At 39.3% G+C, this 24,429-nt stretch overlaps 1 protein-coding gene across 4 annotated transcripts in view; it reads right to left on the reverse strand.

The window, feature by feature from the left end:
- Positions 1–24,429, reverse strand: part of LOC127621753 (nuclear receptor coactivator 1-like) — a 96,499-nt gene that overhangs the window by 45,978 nt on the left and 26,092 nt on the right. For 3 of the 4 annotated variants that reach the window (XM_052095472.1, XM_052095470.1, XM_052095473.1), the window contains one exon: positions 6,231–6,336. In XM_052095472.1, coding sequence (XP_051951432.1) covers positions 6,231–6,328 — 98 coding nt within the window. In that variant the 5' untranslated portion in view covers positions 6,329–6,336. Of the gene's footprint in view, positions 1–6,230; positions 6,337–22,456; positions 22,556–24,429 lie in introns of all 4 variants that reach the window. The other variant, XM_052095471.1, reaches the window with a different exon arrangement.

Consider the following 24,429-nt stretch of genomic DNA (forward strand, 5'->3'; position numbering starts at 1 on the left):
GACGAAGCAAAAAAATATTTTTGATAACTGAGCAATCAGGGGAGAAGGGCCTTCTCCCCTGATTGGGGGGATCATGTGTAAAGATGGGTGAAAACTTTAGAAGGACAACCATCACTGCAACACTGAACTGATCTGGTCTTTAAGGCAGAGGGGCAAGACGGAAGCTTCTTCTCAGTGCAAGACACACAAAAAAGCACATAAAGACTCTCAGACTGTGAGAAACAAGACTCTATGGTCTGATGAATCAAATATTGAACCGTTTGGCCTCAATTCAAAGCGTCATGTCTGGAGGAAACCAGGCACCGCTCATCACCTACGCAATACCATCTAAACGGTGAAGCATGGTGGTGGTAGCATCATGCTGTGGGGGTGTTTTTTAGCGAAGACAATACAAGAGTTGCTTAGGTACAACTCTGTAAATGTCCTTGAGTGGCTCAGCCAGAGACCGGACTTGAAACCAATCGAACATCTTTTGAGAGACCTGAAAATGGCTGTCCACCGATGGTCCCCATCCAACCTGACAGAGCTTGAGAGGAACTGCAGAGAAGAATGGTAAAAAATCCCAAAACTCGCAAAGCTTGTCGCATCATTCCCAAAAAGACTCAAGGCTGTAATCACTGAGTTAAGGGTCTAAATACTTATGGCAAAGTGATATTACAGTATTTTATTTTTAATAAATTTGAAAAGTTACCACAAATATGGTTTTTGCTTTATCATTATGGGTTATGGAGTGTAGATTGATGTAAAAAAATCATAATAATTTAAAGCACTTTAGTATAAGGCTGCAAAATATTAAAATGTGAAAAAGTTTACATACACTTTGTTTGAATTTGGTAGCATTGGCTTTAAATTGATTAACTTGGGTCAAACGTTTTGGGTAGCTTTCCACAAGCTTCTCACAATAAATTGCTGGAATACCTTGACTTTGTTGCCCTTAAGCCATTTTGCCACAACTTTAGAGGTATGCTTGGGGTCATTGTCAATTTGGAAGACCCATTTGTGAATATTGTAAGATATTTTTAAGAAAAATTTAAGAAAATTAGTTTTAATAAACGTCTGGCTTCAACTGTATATTAACAAATTTAGTCAAAAGGACAGGGAAAAGATATTTAACTAATGTGGCTGACAATAAACATTTAAATGCTATGGAAGAACTAAATATGGAATACACTCATCTGGGAAACTAAATGGAGGAAAAATGAACTCTAAGGTGTAATATATCAAATATGATACATAAAAAAAAACATGTGAACATTTTTCATGTGTAAAAGTATTATTTTTATATTTTGTACAAATGTACTAAAAACATTTTAATGTCAAAAAGGTAGAATCTTCTGACAATTCTTAAATATGTCAGGCTTTACAGGGTTAAAGGTGAAGTAATTTTAATCCATTACACCTTTTGTCAAATTCCACTAATATCTCTTCACAGCCCCCTAGCGGTCCATTCTGTGTGTGCGCTGAAAAAATGGGGGAAGATGGGGCAGTGAGCGAGAGGGGAAATTCATTAGAAGAAGAAGAGGGACAGTAAATCTGGCTAATGCTAACTTGCTGAACTTCAAGCAGGAGAGATGGCCAAGAAACAGCCCAAAAGAAAATGGTCAAACAAATATAAAATGAAAAAGAAGGGGTATGACCAGGCAAGGACCAAGAGCCACGTAAACATCAGAGAGCTTTCCCAATGGTGGACAGACCTGTGAATGCTGAAAGGCCTGAAGACGAATGTGGAGGTTGCTTTGTTTCTGCTTGATAGTTGGGTAACATTAGTTTTACTATGTTTCACAGAACCAAGATATTGTTATGATGTTAGCTATAATGTCTGGGGCTTGTGTGCTAGCTCTGGGAAACCATCTTGTCCTCTCTGCACATTATCTTTGCAACAGCAACTGTAGCAACAGTTTGATCATTTTCGCTCTATTGTATTTGTCCGTACAAAGTTTGCAAAAGTTTTTATAGCCACAACATGTTTGGCTGTTGAGTTCAAATATCAACAGTCTTTCTCAGGAATAACTTACTCCACCTTTAAAGCTTAAAGAGGTGGTCACCATCCACTGCCATCGTATGACATCAATGAGCAATAAAAATAAAATAAAATAATAATCTCTCTCTTTGTGTACCGAAAAAGAAAGGAATATTGGTTTAGAACAACACATGGGTAAGTAAATAATGACTGAACTTTCAGTCATTATTGACTAACAAATTTTGTTAGTCAATTTGTAACCATTTGTAACTGACTAAAAAATGGTTCTTCCATACTATGCTGGCACATGGACAACCAATTGTGCCTGAAGAAAAAATAAACCAAAGAAAAAGAAAGAAAAAAAAAGCCTGCTACTGGTCTAGATGTTATGTTTTAAAGTCTTGAAGTGGTAAAGTTCACGGCACAGAGGCTGAGTGGGCACTCTGCAAAGACTAGGGCCTGAATAATTCATGCTGCTCAGAAAGCACGCCAATCACAAACAGTCCCTGAAAACTAGCAAGCACCCCATCTTTAGCAGGCTCAGTGTTTTGTCACCTTATTAAGGGAAATTATTCTTCAGCAAGACAGAGTTACAAACAAAAACTAAAAGTCTCTTTAAAGCAAGTCACTCCCCTTGGCAGCCATATTGTAAATGCAGGTACAGCTCCTATATCTTTGAATGGGGAAATACTGAAATCACTAATACTGTTGATTAAGATGATGTTCCAAAAACACACAGTATATTTCAAATTTTCAATAAAATCTGACCACAATGGTATCATAAATGTAGCTTAATTCGCAGTTAATTTTCTGGCTATCAAGCATGATGCACATTCTAGAGTAAACAAACAGGACTTTGGCTCTTTTAACTGTAAGGCAGGACTCCCAACGTTGGAAAGCCTCTATTATAGGGGTCCGCGATTATAGGGGCCTGGGTAGCTCAGCAAGTATTGCCGCTGACTACCACCCCCTGGAGTCGCAAGTTCGAATCCAGGGTGTGCTGAGTGACTCCAGCCAGGTCTTCTAAACAACCACATTGGCCCAGTTGCTAGGGAGGGTAAAGTCACATGGGGTAACCTCCTCATGGTCGCTATAATGTGTGGATCTTGTTCTCAGTGGGGCACATAGTGAGTTGTGTGTGGATGCCACGGAGAATAGTGTGGACTATTAACATGCTCAACAAGCCGTGTAATAATATGCGCGGATTGACATCTCAGACGCGGAGGCAACTGAGATTCGTCCTCTGCCACCCAGATTGAGGCGAGTCACTATGCCACCATGAGGACTTAAGAGCGCATTGGGTAATGGGCATTCCATATTGGGAAGAAAAGGGGAGTACAGAAAAGAAATAACTGTGAGACAAGAAACATACTCACGTTTGAGTACCGTAATTTCCGGACTATTGAGCGCACCTGAATATAAGCCGCACCCACTGAATTAAAAAAAATATATTATTTTGAACATAAATAAGCCGCACCTGTCTATAAGCCGCAGGTGCCTACCGGTACATTGAAACAAATGAACTTTACACAGGCTTTAACGAAACACGGCTTGTAACAAAAATAAATAGGCTTTAACGAAACATGGCTTGTAACAAAAATAAATAGGCTTTAACGAAACACGGTGTGGCAGCGGAGCGTGGTCAAGCGCCCGTCCGGAGAGAAAAGCGCTAAGGCGCTTACATCAAGTGCTGAAAACTGTCACACTGGTGCCAGTGTGACAGTTTTCCCAAGAAGGACACGTGAAGCAGGGCACTTGACGTTCCAGGTAAGGCTTTTAATGGCCACAGCAATGTTTACAATCAATTTTATAAAATTTCTCAATTCTTGGACATATGCGCCAACACTAGACTGATGTGTGTCTGTCTGTCACTCACTCACTCACTCTCTCTCTCAGCTGCCTTTTTATGCCGCTCTCCCCACGCTTACTGAAATTAGACACAGGTGTTAGACATTAGCTCTTACCACTTTTCTCCCGGACGGATGCTTGATCACGCCCCCGCTGCCACACACGGCTTGTAACAAAAAATTAGCAGTAAACAGTAGCCTAGCAAGAAAGTCATTGGTCACTATCTTCCTCCTCTTGTGCACATGAAACTACTGAAGTCATCTCCTTCGGTGTCGGAGTTGAACAGCCTCAGCTTTAGTTGTCTTTTTGCACTGAGTCAATGCATCACGCTGCTGTTTCCAACGTCTCCTGTGCAGCAGCTCTATTTCCTTTTCCAACAGCCAGATCAATCGCCTTCAACTTGAAAGCTGCATCATATGCGTTTCTCCGTGTCTTGAGGGTGACAAAATGACTACCGTAATCAGAATGAAGGGACGTTTGAGCGCGCTCGATTTAATCTAAACAGTAAACAAAAAAGTTGTTTGACCATAACCCGTTCGGCAATTTCATTGGTCTAATGAAAGCTTCATGCCGCCAAAAAACTGAGCACGTCACAGAATGTTTTTTTTTTTTTTAAATAAAATTTGAAAGCGGGAAAAATCCATATATTAGCCGTGACGTTGTTTAAGCCGCGAGGTTCAAAGCGTGGGAAAAAAGTTGCGGCTTATAGTCCGGAAATTACGGTACTTAAATAACGTATGTTTCTAGCCTAAGGGGGGACTAAAGCCACCATATTTATCAGATTTCTCCTATGAATATTTACACGAGCGATACGTCTCCTTCCCTCATAATTTCTCCAGAGGAATGCTGGGGGAGAGGAGACTATAGGTGCACTCATGGACAAACTGTGGGTGGGCTGGTACCAGAGCAAGGCTAAAACACACAATTTGTCATTGTAGAGCTAGTAAGGGCCGAGCTGCATACAGTCCTTGCACTGCCGTATAAACTAGCAGCCATTCCTCAATGGCTTATTTTGCACAAGCTGAGGACACACAGAAAGCAAGAGAGAGACTGAAAAGGAGAGAGAAAGACAGATGGTTGGGGGCAATGGTGAATAATGTTAGAAATCAATGGAATGCAAAGGCCTTAGATGAGTCCATTAATCATCCGTTCAAAAAGATTTGGGATGCCAAGGTGAAAGAAAAGCAGTAAACAAGGGAGTAGACCATGCAAAAGTGAGAAAAGAAAACAATTCAAAGATGTGAGAAAAGTGCAAGGATTCTAGAGAGACCTAGAAAGGGAGTTTCAACAGCCAAAGTTTATTCTTCAACATTCCCTGGCTAACGTATACAGAGTATGGGAGAGTGTGTGCTTGTGTGTGTATGGACTGTGCATGTGTGACCAAATGATGCAGGAGATGTGTGTATGTTTGAGGACAGAGAAAACTGCTTATCTGTTTAAGGTTGTGTTGCTCCCGGGTGAGCAAGAGCAATGTACATCCGAATGACTTAAGGTAAGCGCGTGTAAGCATGTGTTTCTGTATGTGTGGGAGAACACAGCAGGGAAAGTAGGTCAGTGCCTTTCCATGGTTGTGCGCAGGCGCACTGTGTACATGGGTCAGGGCGCTGCGTGGGGTTGCTGTAGAAACAGGCAGTTATATCAGCCCCGCCAAGGCCCTATGGAAGAGTATCACTCAGCCAGACAGACCAGTTCTGCTCCAACCAAGCCTGACAGAGCCAAAAGGAAACCTTCAAAAATACCTCACTGGACTGCTGTATTACACAGACACCTTAGAACTTCACAATGCCACAAGATGTTCCTATTAACTTCAACTCCTGACTACACTGGTTGCTTTATTGGTTAAAAAAAAATGCTTTTCTGCATAGCTCCCCATTCTACACAACTACGTATAGCTCTATAAACATGCTCCATCATGGCAGTCATTGACCAGAAAGAGAAAACTTGTAGTAGAAGACAGTTCACACTTATGTACACTAAGGCACCTGTTGCAGCACTGCTGATAATGCAGTACACATCTACGTTGATTAATGAATTGTGGACAAACACATTTCAAACGCAACAATGCACAAAATCAAGCTTGTTTAGCTAGAAGCGTCTGAGTTCACAAACTTGCGTAGATTAAGTTTCGGGCCCAAATGTTATCAGAGGAGATGCAGTTTTTCCTGCTGTAAAAATGACTAAACTGACACCTTCTTTTAATATTTAAAAGACTTGTAGAATATAGATTTCTTGTTTCCACTTCAAACATGTTTCTTGTTGAAATTTCTAATGTACTCCTCTTCTTCAAAGACTGCAACTTCTCTGACACGTCTGGTCTTTACACTGTCAGCAGTATGCTGACTGTTGTCAATATAACAAATTACATCATAACTTATATAAACTGGACTTTCACGTGAAACAGAAAGATTATCTCATACTTTACCTTGGACCAGAGGTGTAACATGGCGAACCCTTCCTCTTACGTAACTCAGGGGTGATGGGGTCAAGGGCATTCTCCCCTGCAGCACTCATTTTGAGCATATGCACACCTGCAAAACAGGGTAGTTATATACACGTTAAGAAGTCATTTTTACGTATTTAATTCAAATATACAAATCATATAATAAAATAGGGAAATAAGATTAGGGTTCCCACTCTTTTCAAGGCACAAATTTCCAACAAGTGTAATATTTAAGCAAAAACACATGCATCCATTTAAATCTAGATTTTATTTTTGCGTTTTTTTTTATGGTAGTTTCACACCTCCAGATAAGCAGTTTGCTCCATGACCCAGTGTAAGTATTAATCCCTGTAAAGCTGTGATTCAATTAAATATTATGTGTGTACTGCAGAGTGCTCTCTGTCTTATTCAATTCACAAACAAGAGAGCGCTTGATGATCATGAGGCGTTTTCCGCGTATGAGCGGCGGTCTCTACACATTCATTTTGAAGCATGCATCACTTGCAGATTATTTATTTATCCAAATAAATCAGATACTTTTTTGTTTATTTATCACAATAGGACCAATCACAATTTTAATTTCATTTAATGTACATTCAAACATTAATTTTCATCCAAATATGTCATACCTGTCATACCTTTTTTTCTCAATTTCTTATATTTTAAGCATATCTCACAGTACACAGTACAGGAGAACACAGACATTTCAGCCTTGATGAAAAAGGAATGCGGATTATCTTGCTTATGAGATTGTCAAAGGATTTAAATTATATAAAAAATGATCTGCACAATTGTGCAGAATTATCTGCAAAATTGATTTTTTTTGGTGTGGCTTGCTTCTGTTTCAATTTGTTATGTTTCATTAATTGACTTTAGTGAACACTTCTGGAGTTTCTCACAGTATTTAAACTGCTGAGCATGACTTATAAGAGAAAACAACAATAATAGCCTAATAATAATAATTTTGAGTTTTAATAATGTCCTTTGTCATTGTAAAGTACCTTTCACATTAATTAAATTGAGGCGTCAACGCTCCGCTCAACGTCTGCGTCAAGTGGCGCAGTAGGCATCATGGAGGGGCGAATTTACAAGCTTCCCACACAAGAAAGCAGGAGCTGTGCACAATAAACATCATAGACATAATTTGTGGGGCAAAATGTGTGCGAAAACACTTTTGAGTGAAGTTGGAGTCGAGGTTGCGCTGACGAGTGACTTCATAGTAGGGCTGGGACAACGCGTCGACGTCAAAAAATACGTAGACGCAAAATATGCGCGTCGATTCGAGAGGCGCCACCCGGGAGCAGCTGCAGATGACAGAGCCCCGTAAGTTTTTTTTCAACTCCCCACTTTGCACTCGATGTTGGAGTAGGCTATAATACGTTGTCGACACCTAAAGTTTTCGCTTATAGCTATTATAATGCGCTTATAGCTATGAATGTCGTGAAAAATACATAGAGGACACTGACAACGTGCTGACAGACAGGACCAAGCAGGTAACATTTAGAATAAAGTCTCAACTTTCAAATTTGGTCATTCAAAGAAAATTAAACCATAAACAGGCCTACTATTTTGTGGCTCTTTAATGTGTCGTGACAGATTGCCTCAGTTAAAGCTGCTCGTGAACCGATCATCTTTTCCTTGGTTAATTTATAGCATCAAATAGGCTAAACATGAATGTAGCCTACATCAGAATGACTGTTGTTTTAACCGCGGAAAGATGTCAGTACAGTAGCCTACAATCCATTATTCAAATTCAAATCCACCGACGTTAATTTTCTCTCTCCTGACTACTTTGTTGGACAAAAATGGCGTATTATGATTGATTGATCAGATCGCCAGTCAATCAAACTCCCGGCAAATGTTTTTTTTTTTTTACATTTTATACACCCCCACCCCCGATGAAACCGGTATTACCGGTGTTGTCACAAGTCGATTAATCGAATCGAAATCGAATCGGACTGGAAAAAAATTAATCGTTAGATTAATCGATGCATCAGAAAAATAAATCGCTAGATTAATCGTTTAAAAAATAATCGTTTATCCCAGCCCTACTTCATAGACTTCAATGTATTCAGCAGCACTGACCCGAGTCATGTGAAATCCCTTCAACCTGTATAAAAATCACTTTTACACATTAATAGATCTTCCACCCTTTTCCATCCATGATGAACAAGGTAGACTCACATGCGAATGCTGAAGTGAATGAACTACATGCCCCTCTCATTCAGTTGGTCGGTTGAGTTTGAGGACCAGGTCATTGAATTTGTTTATGAATGAGAAGTTTCACAAGTGCTGCTTCTCACTGTGCATGCGCTGCTGTAGCTAAGCAAGCTGTAACCAATCAAGCAATCTGCCTTGGTTGGACCATGGTTGCAAAGCACATGATTGGCTACTGCTGTAATCAATCATAAGGGTGTAAGATAGGGCTGGGCGATAGTACGATGTATTCGGATATCGACAATGTCTTGCAAAGATCCCGATCCCGATGCCGATTCCAAACAGACATGATCGACAATATCGGAAATGGCAAAACCATGGATCTGGGAAGTTGGTAAATATATTAATCCAGGGTGTTAAACTAGTACCTGTCACCCACCAAATGCGACGAGGCTGAATCCAGTATGCAAGCTCTTCGTCCACATGCAGGTATTTTTTATTCACAGGTAATTTTGCTAACTTACCCGCTACAAAACAGGCGGGCGACCTGCTGCAAGACGTCTCGGAGTGACACATGACAAGAAAATGCTGTTAGTCACAAAGACATGCACTTGGAGAAACACACTTTATTATATTTTTAAGAGCAGTCAAAAGAAAAGGCATCAATAGCTATGCTTTTTTGTGCGCATTTTAAGGTATCGCATAAAATCTGCTGGGTGGAAACACCAAGATGAGAATACAATTTATACACTCACTTGAGGTGTATACATTTTTTGTATTTGATAAGAAGAAATGTACATAAACTATGATGAAAAACCATTTATCAAATAAACTCCTATTGAATTGCACAGGAATATAAGATGCGCATCAAAAAAATCCTGTGACTGAATAATTAATTAACAACTGGACAAACCAGAGGGCCAATTTAATTTTTGCTCTGGTCATTCTGAAATACAGGTGTCCTAAAAATCCAAAGCCTGCATAGAGTTTGCAGAGCAAATAAGTTGCAATTTTTCCCGAAGAGCAGGTTTATTGATCATTTTAAAGAATATCTTATAGATAAGGCTGGGCGATAAAACGATATCGATATATATCACGTTAAAGAAAATCCACGATAAGCTTTTAAGAAATTTTTGATATTTACTGAGTGTCGCTAAAACACAAGCAGTTCGGCTTTCTCAAGCAGGCTGCGTTTCCACTCGGGCGGACGAAATCCACTCAAAGGCGCTCACAGCGTTAGGAGAGAGCTTGCTTCGCACCGCTGCCAATTCTACGATCCACCTTGTGAGCATGACGCGCGTCTTTCATAGGAATGAATTGAAAACGCTCTCCGCTTCGCTCACAACGCGCCAGTGGTAGCGTAGGGTCAGACTGGATGAATTTACCCGGAAGTGATGATTTTGTTCTTTTGAACGCAAGGAATGGAAACACGGCTTTATCCGCACATTGTTTTTGATATTCTGATCTTTCGCATAAAGCCAGGTCAAGCCAGGTCTCCTAAGCAACCAAATTGGCCCGTTTGCTAGGGAGGGTAGAGTCACATGGGGTAATCTCCACGTGGTTGCTATAATGTGGTTCTTGTTCTCGGTGGGTGCATGGCGAGTTCTGCGTGAATGCCGCGGAGAATAGTGTCAAGCCTCCACAAGCCCTATGTCTCCGTGGTAACTCGCTCAACAAGCCACGTGATAAGATGCACGAATTGGCAGTCTCAGACACGGAGGCAACTGGAATGCGTCCTCCGCCAGTGGTCGCGAGTAACTACGCCACCACAAGGATTTAGAGCGCATTGGGAATTGGCCATTCCAAATTGGGGAGAAAAAGGAGAGAAGACTTTTATTTAAAAAAAACTTGGGGTATAGGATGTGGAGAGAAAAGACTTTAATAACTTGTTTCATGACTGGAAATGACGTCATGAAACACAGTTCTGGTAGCACTATGTGTGTGTGTGTGTGTGTGTCCCTCCATCGTGACATTGTGGTTGATCTAGAAGACATTCTTTAAAAGTATCAATAAACCTGCTCTTCCGGAAAAAGTGCAAGTTTGTGTTTAAATGATTTCCTCTGCAAACTCTATGCAGGCTTTGGATTTTTAGGACATCAGTATTTCAGAATGAGCAGGGTAACAATTCAGTTATGATGATTGGTTCCGCTGGTTTGTCCAGTTCTAAATTAATTATTCAGTCACACAATTTTTTTGATGCGCATCTTGTAATCCTGTTACATTCAATAGGAGTTTATTCGGTAAATGTGTTTCCATCATAGTTTATGCCCATTTCTTTTTAGCAAATAAAAAAACGTCTGCACCTCAAGCAACAATGGCAATGTCGATATCCGTTTATATTGTCCTATCACCCAGCCCTAATGACAAGCAACAAATCTCAACCTGATGGAGCGTAACAGTCAGATGACTACATATCAGGCACAGTGGTGAGGTGACTAGCCAAATGCAAAATCAATGGCTCCTTGCTGGAGAATCGTAAATCTGCTCTAAAAGGGCTCGCTAATTAAAAGCCTCTTTGATCTGTGGTGCTGTCCACCCCAGGCTCTGATCTAGCTCATGCTGTAAACAGCTAGAGGGTTGACTGCTGAAATCCCCATCTGCGTGCATAATGCGCAAGTATAACCATTATTTTGTGACAAATAATCTGCGCATTACATTCTCCATAGACGCATATTCTTCCAATGAAGACAGAGGAGAGATTCTCAGTAAACTGGTTGTTGGGGTTTTCCCTCCACCTCAAGGGTTTTACCACCAATTATCTTGAATAAATGGACTGATTTTTTCACATCACGATAGTAAATGGCAAAACGATAGTAAATAGTACAGGCCTAATAGCTGGTGGCAGAGGTGTCTTCTCTGAAGGAAAACTGATGAATCTCACAAAATATTGTGTGTATTGGCAGCCTGATCTCATGAAAATATATATTATAAATTAAATGTATTTAACGGATTAATTCTATGAATTATTCAATATTAATCCATTCAAACAGAACATATAAACATTTGTAAATTTGTATTGGTGTTAATACATAAAATGATGACGTTTTCATGGTGTCAATACGTCAAAATTGTTTGTTTCAGTGTCTATGCATACGTAAGAGAATGTACGTTTACTAGAACCAAACTTTATGTAAGAGTACAAATTCTTATGAGATCAGTTGGTATTGATAAAACACAGGATCTCTTGCAAAAAAGAAAATTAGACCATTATTAGGCCATCAATTTTAAGGAACATTAAAGACCCCATTAAATCGAAATAAAAGTTTTGTGGTGGTGCATAAATGTTATGAAAATAAAAAATTATGCCATGCTAACAATGCTAGATAATGCTCTCAAATCCATGAAAGCAATTTTTCAATGTCCTGTTTCCTTGACCTCCGCACAATGTTCCCTACAAGCATCAAGTGTCTTCAGATGTGGTATGCAACCATAGCAACAGGACACATTCAAACTCAACATAAGGGAATCCTAAAGCATACACAGCATTTCATGATACTGATGCAAACTTACTATTGTACAACGAGCCACTGTGGGCATTCAGAACCAATACATTTTCACTTGCCTACATACAAACCCTTCATAACCAGACTCTAGTTAATTTTGCAACTGTTACAGAGTATACAGTGATGTTGGAATAGAAAGCTAGTCTTCTTCCAGCTAATAAGTGGTTCAGCAATGGAATATGACTGGGTACGGATGAATTAGCCTATGTTGAGCTACAATGAAATGGCACACCATTTGAGTGACAACCCAATCCCATAGCATAAACAATGTCACCTCAAGATGTTTCATCAAATAGTTCCCCTAACCTAATAGTTTTAACTAGAAGGCATCCAGTTTAATACATCCTTTGAATACAGTTGATTCCCTCAAGACAATCTAATGTTCTGTTTCTCTACTCAGGGAGGCCACAACCCAGGCCAGTGCCTGGTTCCTCAGGCGTAGTCCGCTTTGATCTGCAGGGCCTAAACAGGCTGCTATTGTGGGCCTTCTGAAAACCTCCAATGGCCCCTAATCCCTGGCAGCTCTATTAGCAGCAAACTCAACTCAAACAAGCACATTTAATTCGAGAAACCACAGAAATTAGGCGGTTTTAACTTTAAAAACCTGATAAGCCATTTTAAGAGAAAGAGCAGAAAACCAAAATGATGACCATATTTTCTTGTTTCACAAGGTTTGGGAAAAACTTGTTTTTGTTCAAATGTTTTTGTCTTGTCTTAAAAAAAAAAAAGCTTTGTGTTTAAAACATTTTTAAGAAATTCTTTAAACAGGTTAGGTGAACTCAAGCTACGAGAAGCTTTTTATACTTAATTTCATTGCTCTGGAGAATGTGAAACATGACCATACATATGAACGTGCAAAATTGTTAAGAAATATGGATAGATCCTTAAAAATTTTTTTTACAAATTGGACAAAAAAAAATTACTCATGTACTGTAATGACTTACAGTAATTATCAACAGATTTCTCCAATATGCTCAGCATTCAGTCATGCTCATTCAAAGGGCAGGGATGAAAACCCACCCACAGGTAATGGAGATACCTGTACTCAGACTTGAGCCATCCACATCGGCAAAAAAATCAATGTCAAAAGAAATGGAAATACCACTTATTCACAAACATTATCAGAGGCTTCATCTATCTTATAAATGTTGCAATCTGCAGGACACAGGATGCAGATATTTTATCTTCTACTTCCTGAAATAGCTCGATTCAGTAGAGGGCTAGGGATTGGTATTGGGTGGCATGCTGGCATCTAATTACATAACATATTTATCACTAGTCTACTGTTTTAGGTGTCCATTGTGTAGTCATATGCAATACACTTCATTTGTGTCTTTTGTATACACAATGCAAAAACACACCTGCCCCTCACTGGATGTTTTTTAGTAAATTCTGGAGACTGTTGTGTGTGAAAATCCCAGGAGATCAGCAGTTACAGAAATAATCAAACCAACCCATCTAGCACCAACAATCATGCCACGCTCCACGATCAAATTTTTTTCCATTCTGATGGTTGATGTGAACATTAACTGAAGCTCCTGACCCATATCTGCATGAGTTTATGCACTGCACTGCTGCCACAAGATTGGCTGATTAGATAATCGCATGGATGATTGTTGGTGCCAGACGGGCTGGTTTGAGTATTTCTGTATCTGCTGGGATTTTCACACACTACAGCCTCTAGAATTTACTCATAATGGTGCCAAAAACAAAAAAATCCAGTGAGCGGCAGTTCTGTGGACGGACACGCATTGTTGATGAGAGAGGTCAACAGAGAATGGCCAGGCTTGTTTGAACTGACATAGTCTAACCACTCTGTACAATTGCGGTGAGAAGAATAGCATCTCAGAATGCTATTCTGAGATGCAGATTGGTGGCATTTTGACGGCACATGAGGGTCCTACACAATATTAGGCAGGTGGTTTTAATGTTGTGGTTGATCAGTGTACTGTAGATTAGCTTGGTAAAATGAGTCATCAGTTATTTGTTATTATTATTATTAAGTTATTATTGAGTTGCTGCACTTTTTAATGGAGCTAACATTAAATCTCTTTTTCTGTAAAAATGCAAAAACAAAACAAACAAAAAAGAATTTTAGAACTGGCTTCATGTGACCCTAATGTACAAATAAACAATTTCTTTACATTCACACATCTTTGCAATGGCTGTCAAAAGAAGAGTATGATTGATTACTTCATACCCATTATAACAACAATTTATCCCCAGAAATGAACAGATCCTTCTTACTGTACTGAGTAAAATACATTGAGTATTGAGTGTAAAGTCATAATGTACAGAAACCAAAACTTTTATGTGTAAAGTAATTTGATAACTTTCAAGATCTGTAATTCATCAATACAAGAACAATAAAAACTCCACACTCATGCACACACACACAAACATACACACAAAATGGGTACGTTGTGATGTCCGATGTAGCCAAAACACAGCTCTTTGAATAAATTTGTCAACAAGGTCCAATAAATGTATAAGTTCATGATTTTTATTAAACTGTTAGTTTCATTGGGCAGAGGGAACATATGTGTGCTTATTTGTGTCTTTGTCTCTTTATATCACTGGTGTGACCTTTCCCTGGTGCCAATCAGGTACCTGTGTGGGCTTGCAGCTGATCTAATTATGGGAGGTCCTGAGTAGTTACGAACACATTGGATCCTGTCCTATGGGCAACCCGATGCCCAGTGATCAGACGTCTGAGCTCTGATTTCTTACTGTATATTTTCTAAAGATAAGTGAATGTGTTATATTTTTGGGATGCCTCAAAGCTTAGTGCTAGGTCCCCTCCTTTTCTCAATATACACAAGTGGCCCAATTATAAAGGAATGTGGCTTCTCCTTTAACTGCTATGAATGAAATGTCATTCAGGCCTGACAACCCACAATCTCAGCTTGTATGTCTGTCTGCCTCTCAGTTATGGTGGTGGCGTAGTGGCTAAAGCACAGGGCTGTTAATCAGATGGTCACTGGTTCTAACTCCACAGTCACCACCATTGTGTCCTTGAGCAAGGCACTTAACTCCAGGTTGCTCCAGGGGGATTGTCCCTGTAATAAGTGCACTGTAAGTCGCTTTGGATAAAAGCGTCTGCCAAATGCATAAATGTAAATGTAAAATGTAAAATCTTACTGTCCTGGCATTGCTATACACCTTTATGTGTCATGTTATTATTGAGGTGGCTAGCTATAAAAATGTCAAAATTTAAGAAAGATTTTCCTGACCAGACGTGGCGCGATGATGCGATATTCATACACTAAAATGATTATAAACTACAATAATAGCAGATGTTACAACAATCTGATGGACCAGTCTGTTTAGTGAATGACCTAATTTTCTCACTGAAGCTGCATATGGACACTTTCTACGGCAAACCTCTAGGGGATAATACACGATCACACACATACACACAGCAAAGTTACTTTATGAATTGCATCAAAATTCAGTCTATTACAATTTTGTACGTTAACACACTGATGCAGTAATTTGTTGTTATTTTGTGGATCTCCATGTGACAGGTAAGCAGAGAGAAGTTCATAATGAGCCACCGGTGTGTGTGTGTGCCTGTGTGAGTGTGTCCTTGGTGAAAATAAAGTTGTTTTGAACCAGCTAGTGTCACCCTGGCTTTAATATACTGTTATGAGAAAGATTGCATGTCGCTGCATCGCGTCTGGTTAGGACACTGTGTGACAGTGTGAATTCGTTTTCTTTCACGGTTTCTTTTCATCAGGATGTGGTATTTGCAATAATATTGTTTAACCAAAGGTCAAAGTAAAACCATGATAACTGTAAGCAAACAGTAACCATTTTTCATAAGAAAAACACATCCCAAAATTAAATTGTATTCCCTCACTACCCCGATATATTGATAGGAGTTTATGGCAAATATTTTTTAATATTTGTGGTGTGTTGATTGAAATCCTTAGCTACAATTTCTGTCTGCTCATGGAGCAGATTTCTCCTTTATTCCTTTTCAATGCTGTTTAAAATGTTGGGGCCATTTAATACAGGGTTTTTTAATAGGGTTTTCATAGAGGTTTTGAGGAAATAATAAATGCCGAATCCATGACCCAGCCACGCTTCTTGCAGTGCTGTTGTTTATGATGAGCTTAGCGCTCAAGACCAGTCCACGAGTAAATTAAAATCTCTGTGCTGATCTGACCATTGAGCCTGGGCCCACGCTGACTGGTCTGGTTAGAGCGGTTTCATTTCTCATACACAACAAAAAATGACAGCGCACAATCAGAGAGTCCGGCAACTTTGTAGTCGCACCAGTGTGACCTCTTGCAAAGTTTAATTGCACTGTTACTAAAAATGGTCGCAAAATGTGACCATTAAATACAGTCTGGAGCCCTGGATGGCCAGAAAGAGAAGACTGACCATAGATAGACAAATCACTCTATTGCTCCCTGTAGAACCTCTTGTGGCAACACAGATAATGCACATTTGTGATGCATTATGAATTGTGTCCCAACACATTTCGTAAGGAAACACATGAAATCAAGTTTGCATAGCTAGAAGAACATAAGGGAAAAAAGGTTAGTACGAAAGCTATTTTGTATTAAATAAGTGATAATTCACACAAAAACGAATTTCATTAAAATTAAAAGCCATTTGATTTTCTTTCATGTAACAAAAAAGGGTATGTTAGGTGGAATGACTAACTGAGACTAACAAACTGCCTAACATATCGTTTTGTGTTTCATGGATGAAAACAAGTTAAAGCTACACTTTGTAACTTTTGGCACTCTAGCGATTAAAAAATAAAACTGCATGCATCTTGCAGAATTACATTATTTTGGTTGTGCTTCGGCTTTGCTCCTCTGCGCTGATGAATGTGGTTTGAGGCACCGGTGTACACATAAATACAGAACATCTTACCAGAGTGAAAGGACAAATAATGAAAGAAAGGAAAAGACGGATATCTGAAAACATGTCATCTGAGCAGTTAAGTGCCATATTGCTGTTGTTTTGACTTATTGGAAACATTGATGTTTTGAAATAAATGTTGTTACAAAAGTTAGGCAATGTTTGCCATCTCTTGGTCGCTTTTAAAAAGTTTCAGATCTCGGAGTTGTGGCTACTTCTGAAAAGCCAAGCCGATGTTGATATAGGTTTTATTACGAACTCAGTCGCTTTCTCTTTTTGCTTATAGACTGCAGGGGCGAAAATTTCATCAAAATGTTGGGGGGGACAATAAACATAATTCTCAAGAGCAATTTTTGAAGGGGACACCAAGGGTTTTTTGTTGTTGCCCCGTTTGCATTTGTATTATTTTATTTCTTAAACAATTATTTTAAGTATATATCATTATATTATTTACAATACACATATTTTAATGATATTTTAGGGGGGGACAACCCTCAGACAGGGGGGGTCCTGACCCCCCCGCAATTTCCGCCTATGATAGACTGCTCCGTTCGGGGTTTCTTTGTTTTTAGAAAGTGATTCCCTGGAGGTTGGCCGTTTTGAATGATCCATGGTCAATTTTTCTCATTCGTTGTGACAACAAACTTTCAGCATTAGCTACTCCCACATGCGTGCTAGAGTAGCTGGATCTTATTTTCTCTGTGTATGGATATGACATCAACATGCACGGGCGAATGACGTATGTATGTAATTTCCCGCGAAATCCATCCTGACAGCTCTAAAATATTTATAATATACTTTCATTATTATAGGTTTAACAAAGTGTATTTGGGTAAAGTAAATACATGGTTTGGAAGATGGATTTTTGTTGCACTCTCTCATTAATAACATTTTGTTATTTTTTAACAAAACACGTTACATAGTGTAGCTTTAAACAGGTTTGGATGATTAAATGATGACAGAATTTTCCCTTTAAAAGTCCTAATAAACAATTGCCATCACTTCCCCTTCACAACAGAGATCAAAAAGGCATGGTGACCACATTGTGTAAAAACTTCTAAACAAACACACAGAGCTGTAGGTTCTCACCCTTTCTACAAGCACAGGATTTCATCCTCACTAATCCACTGATCCATAATATTTTAAAAGTATAATCTATGCTCACTTTGGTTACAACAAGTGAGGTCACTCTCCATTCACACTCCTTGAGCAGACCAACAAACCATGAAAGCTCTGGGAGGCCTGCAGACCCTTCACATGCTTTGCACAGTCTCTCCCACGCATGTGCATGCACACACAGTCAGCCTAAATGTAAACAACCTGCTTATGGGAGAAAAGAGGTGGGAGGGATTTTCCTTTTCTCTTTCTCACTTACGCACCTGAGATAGTGCTCAGCTGTCCCCTATGAAGTTGGCCAACTCGGTCTGTCCAGTCAGAGAACCGTCCACTACAGTTATGCTAACCCCCTCTACCCGCGCGTGTCTCACCATTTCCTGGGATACGGGGCTCCTTCTTGCTGAGAGCTATGCTAATCACCTCACACACAGACAGAACAGCAACGTTTGTCACTGAGGGAGAGGGACAGACCACTACACACCGAGAGAGAAGGGATGAAAAGTATTGTTTACACACTCTTATCAGCACTCAAACCAGGCAGGAAAAAGGGTCTCGTAAAAGTGAGCTAAGAGAGGAGGCTCAATGGTAAAGGGGAGAAGCCCTCGTGGAGGAGTCCAGCATGGATGATGAAGAGAGTTTCAAAACAGATGAATCTATTGCCTGACTGAAACCAGCTGTCCCCTCCATTCTACAATGGCTTGCTCCATGAGAAGCCATGGAGTCACTGTTGCTTTCTACCTCCCCATAGCAATACAGCCTCAGAGAGAAATGTATACAGCCCTTCTTGCAAATCAGAACTTAGTGTGAGGCTAAAGCAACACTCGTGATTCATTCTTTGAGGATGTGCCAATTATTTATAATTTACAAAGAATCGTGTTCGAAACCACTGCTGCAATATGACAATTAAAACAAATTGGGCATAATAATCCATGGTATTCTATTATACTCTAGTTTTGTAATAGTTGCATTTTATAAGTACATAAGAATTAAATAATTAAAAGGGGTCACATCATAAGGAATAAAATTGTCCTTGCTCTTTTGAGACAAAAGATCTTGATGTTCTATGACAATGTTCTGTGACTGTCACAACTGAAGTCTTCTAGGGTCAGTGGATTTTTGAAGAAATGACACTTTGCTACAATGTAAATTAGTGAGTGTACAGCTTGTATAATAGTGTAAATTTGTGTAAAATCAAAATAACTCAACACACAGCCATTAATATCTAAACCGCTGGCAACAAAAGTGAGTACACCCCTAAGTGAAAATGTCCAAATTGGGCACAAAGTGTCAATATTTTGTGTGGCCACCATTATATTCCAGCACTGCTTTAAACCTCTGAAATTAAATGTCCCATTAACTTTTGTCTCAACATCCGATACGCTCAGAAGTCGCATGCTTTTAACACCATGTACTATAAAAAGTGATTTGTTACTATAAAAAATTATTTTCTTTTGCCCATTTCTGCTTTCTGTAATTCGATTACATTGTGTACAATTATTGATTTGTTGATTGGGCATGGAGTTCACCAGAGCTTCAAAGGTTGCCACTGGAGTCCACTTCCACTCCTCCATGATGACATCACGGAGCTGGTGGAAGTTAGAGACCTTGTGCTCCTCCACCTTCCGTTTGAGGATGCCCCACAGATGCTCAATATGGTTTAGGTCTGGAGACATGCTTGGCCAGCCCATCAACCTCAGCTTCTTTAGCAAGGCAGTGGTCATCTTGGAGGTGTGTTTGGGGTCGTTATCATGCTGGAATACTGCCCTGCGGCCCAGACTCCGAAGGGAGGGGATCATGCTCTTCTTCAGTATTTCACAGTACATATTGGCATTCATGGTTCCCTCAATTAACTGTAGCTATCCAGTGCCGGCAGCACTCATTCAGCCCCAGACCATGACACTCCCACCACCATGCTTGACTGTAGGCAAGACACACTTGTCTTTGTACTCCATCTGAACCAAATAAGTTTATCTTGGTCTCATCAGACCACAGGGCATGGTTCCAGTAATCCATGTCTTTAGTCTGCTTGTCTTCAGCAAACTGTTTGCGGGCTTTCTTGTGCATCATCTTTAGAAGAGGCTTCCTTCTGGGACGACAGCCATGCAGACCAATTTTATGCAGTGTGCGGTGTATGGTCTGAGCACTGACAGGCTGAACCCCCCCACCCCTTCAACCTCTGCAGCAATGCTGGCAGCACTCATACGTCTATTTCCCAAAGACAACCTCTGGATATGACGCTGAGAACGTGCACTCAACTTCTTTGGTTGACCATGGCGAGGCCTGTTCTGAGTGGAACCTATCCTGTTAAACTGCTGTATGGTCATAGCCAACGTACTGCAGCTCAGTGTCAGGGTCTTGGCAATCTTCTTATAGCCTAGGCCATCTTTATGTAGAGCAATAATTCTTTTTTTCAGATCTTCAGAGAGTTCTTTGCCATGAGGTGCCATGTTGAATTTCCAGTGACCAGTATGTGGGAGTGTGAGAGCAATGACAGCAAATTTAACACACCTGCTCCCCATTCACATCTGAGACCTTGTAACAATAACGAGTCACAAGACACCGGGGAGGGAAAATGGCTAATTGGGCCCAATTTGGACATTTTCACTTTGGGGTGTACTCACTTTTGTTGCCAGTGGTTTAGAAATTAATGGCTGTGTGTTGAGTTATTTTGAGGGGACAGCAAATTTACACTGTTATACAAGCAGTACACTCACTACTTTACATTGTAGTTTACAAAGTGTCATTTCTTCAGTGTTGTCACATGAAAAGATATAATCAAATATTTACAAAAATGTGAGGGGTGTACTCACTTTTGTGAGATACTGTATATAGTAAATCTTTAAATATTACTGAAATGAAATGTCCCATTAACTTTTGTCTCAACATCCGATACACTCAAAAGTTGCATGCGTTTAACACCATGTACTATAAAAAATGATATACAAAATTATTTTCTTTTGCCCCTGTCTGCTTTCTGTAATTCGATTACATTGTGTACAATTATTGATTTGTTGATTGTTTTAAGTTAGTTTAGAAGATGGCAGGCTGTAAATGGGCTGAAACAGATGCTTATGAGAAAAATTCTAAATTTGCTAAAGTTTGTTATCTTCATATCGTCTTATCGACGATATCAAAGACTGTAACAGAGTTACTAATTATTGGACCAAAAACATTAAAACATAAGATGCAAGTAAAAACACTTGACTCTGGACGGATGCATTATCTTCTACAGTTTCAAATTTGAGTGTTATATTTGATAGCAATCTGTCCTTTGATCACATTTCCAATGTATGTAGAACAGCATTCTTCCAGCTCAGAAATATTGCTAAGTTACGACACATGCTCTCTCATTCTAATGCATTTTATTTATGACCTCAAGACTAGATTATTGTAAAGCTTTACTGGGAGGATGTCCCACATGTTCCCTAAATAAACTTCAATTGGTTCAAAATTGGAAAATACGAAATTGGTTCGGAATTAATACGTAATAATGCTGCAGGTGTTGCAGGTCTGCTGAAACTGGAAACACTTCTCATATCATACCAAGCAACTCTGCTTGATGTGAATGGCATTTACGCTAATATTATTCTGTTTGTTTCCCTATCTCGACCTACATATCCAGAGGTTAAAAGAACCTGCCAGATCCAGCTCCGGTCCAGCCCGATGTACCACTTCCACCACTATGTGTTGATCACTAACTGCAGCCTGTGCCAACCACACAGCAAGGGGCACTTTGATGATTACTATCTCCATCACTTCAGTCTACTACGATTGACTTCAGAGGATGAACTGCTGCCAATTCCAGCCATATAACAAGGAATAATTCACTGGCCTCTGCCTGCACCTCAGACTTAGGATGGATTTCACCGGAAATGAACAGCCACAAGCTTCCAGCCAGACTGCAAACCCACCATGCTAACCTCTGCCAGCATCATCTTGGTCATAGGAGGGACTACACTCTCTTAAAACTGAAAACATAGTCAATAAAGTAAAGCCTTCATCAGCCAAATGAAAAGAACAATTTATCTATGTGCACTTCAGCAGTAAATTCGGGATGGACTTTAAAGACCCTTAATCGTTAATCTTACAATTCATACTAAATCCTTAATTTTAAACATTGCCCACCAAAATTTACACTGTTTACTCACATAAAACAAGACTTGTACTACTCAAATAAAACTAATATTGGCATTACATTCATCCTGTTTAGCCAGAGGTGAACTGGTTCCCCAGGCTGATCCTGGTTTCTCCCAAGGTTATTTTTATACATTAACAGTAGTAGTTTTTTGTTCCTTGCCACAGTTGCATTTGGATTGCTCACTGGGAGCCAAAAGACAATAATATAAGGCATGATTTTTCGATCACTGTATTCATTTAAACTGCAAAAGAGGACTTTTAAGACGTTTCAGTACCCATCGTTCCTGTAAAGCTGCTTTGAAACGATGGGTGTTGTGAAAAGTGCTATAAATATAATAGGCCTATATATTAATGAAAATGAATAAAGACTTTTTGACACAGTGCTAAGGTACTCAAGTTACCAACCTGATACTTTACCTCATCATCCTCCACACCCTAGTGTCTGCACCATCTTCTGCAAGCCATTCTTGCAAATCAGGCTTTGCTGTCCGATAAACCTGCCCTCCTTTGATAAACCTATGGAATAACAGACGATATGACGAGGAGAGAGGAGTCAAATAAGGTCAAAGTCTACAAATTTTAACACGCTCTTTGGTCAAATCTATATGCATTTTCTGGTATCCACTGACTGCCAATGGCAAATGCAGGACATATTTTTTGACACATTATTATTCCCTGATATTTATATGTTTACCTCAAGAAGAAAACCAAGAAAGAAGTCCAATCCAACAGGACTAAAGTCCCCCTTCAATACATAACACCAAAGCTATAGTATCTGCAATATGGAATAAGTGACATGGCTATAGCGAGGCAGAATCTCATTACTTCTAAAAGACAGCATCAGCTGTGATATCAGGAGAAAGTGTGGGTTGGAATGAGGTCACAAATCTTCAATACAGATACATCATTATTTGGGACCGCAATGGTATTAAAATAGTGTGTAAAACTTCAGAGAAGACAAAAAAAGATTGCGTCCTCGTTTGGGCATCACAGGCATTAAGTTCGACCTTGTTTTATAGAATGTTACAATACCTACATTTTTGCAGAATAATTTTGACACGTATTCGTTAGCCGAAAGTGTCATTGAAGCACACCAAAAAGATATAGTTGCTCCAACAATTGTATTTTTATCTCACATTTGCACTTTATGACACTATAGGTTAGGTTTCCAACTATTATACCAATTTACTTTACTTTATTGTCCAGTCTGTTTTCACAGAGCGGAAATTTTTCTTTGACACTGTAACATAAGACACATCACATATCAACAACACAAATACAAAAAAATAATATAGTTAAACACTATAAAAAAGAAGAATTTAAAAATATTAGCAGTCGCTCTATTGTTTCAATTAAAACACTGTACGATTTAAGATAATCACTGCCATAGGAAGAAACGATCTTTTGTAGAGATTTTTTCTAGCCAAGGGTATTTTTAGTCTACGTCCAGATGGGAGCAATTCAAAAGCAGAGTGAAGAGGGTGAGTGTTATCTTTAAAAATTGCAATTGCCATTTTTCCCATAAAATGATCGAATAAGCTCTGTAGTGGCTGTTGTTTTTGTCCAGTAATCTTATTTGCTTGATTGATTATTTGTGAGAGTTTGTTCTTTTGTTTCAGTGTTAGATTGCTGTACCATAAAATAATGTTATATGTGAGAATACTCTCAATCATTGATCGATACAACATAGCTAGGGTCTGCTGACTAACATTGAAGGAGACCCAGGCGTTGTCGTGCTTTTTTATGAATATACTCCACATTACTATCAAAATTAAGTTTCTCATCTATAATTGTACCCAAATATTTGAAATTCGAGACTTGCTCTACAGTTTTTTCTTTTATGACAACTGGTTTATATTCAGATGCAGCATCTACTCTTCTTGATTGATTTCTCAAACATAACTCTTTTGTCTTTTCGATATTAAGATGTAAAGAACTACTCTCAAACCAACGGATGATACTGTCGATGTACTCAAAATATGAGGTGCAGTTCATTTCTTTCTGACATGAGACCAATGCTATATCATCGGCATATTTTATAAGGGTAAGGTTATCGATCATTGCACTTCAGTTCATTTATGCGTCTTGGAAAAAAGTATTGGAGACAGTACACATCCCTGCAGTACCCCAGTATCTAGAACCAAGCAATCCGACATAACATTATTATTAACACAAACTCGCTGAGGGCTGACCTTTTAAAAACTCCTTAATCCATAAAATCATCCAACTGCTAGCACCTAACTCATAGAGAGCTTTAGAAGAAGATAAGGTTGGACAGTATTAAAAGCAGATGAGAAATCCATAAAGAGTATTCGAACATAGGAATTTGAGTTGTCTAGATGATTTTGAACCTTATTTAAAAGAGTAAGGGAGGCATCCACAGTGCTCCT

The sequence above is a fragment of the Xyrauchen texanus genome, chromosome 28 (genome assembly GCF_025860055.1).
Source record: "Xyrauchen texanus isolate HMW12.3.18 chromosome 28, RBS_HiC_50CHRs, whole genome shotgun sequence".
Lineage (NCBI taxonomy): Eukaryota > Metazoa > Chordata > Actinopteri > Cypriniformes > Catostomidae > Xyrauchen > Xyrauchen texanus.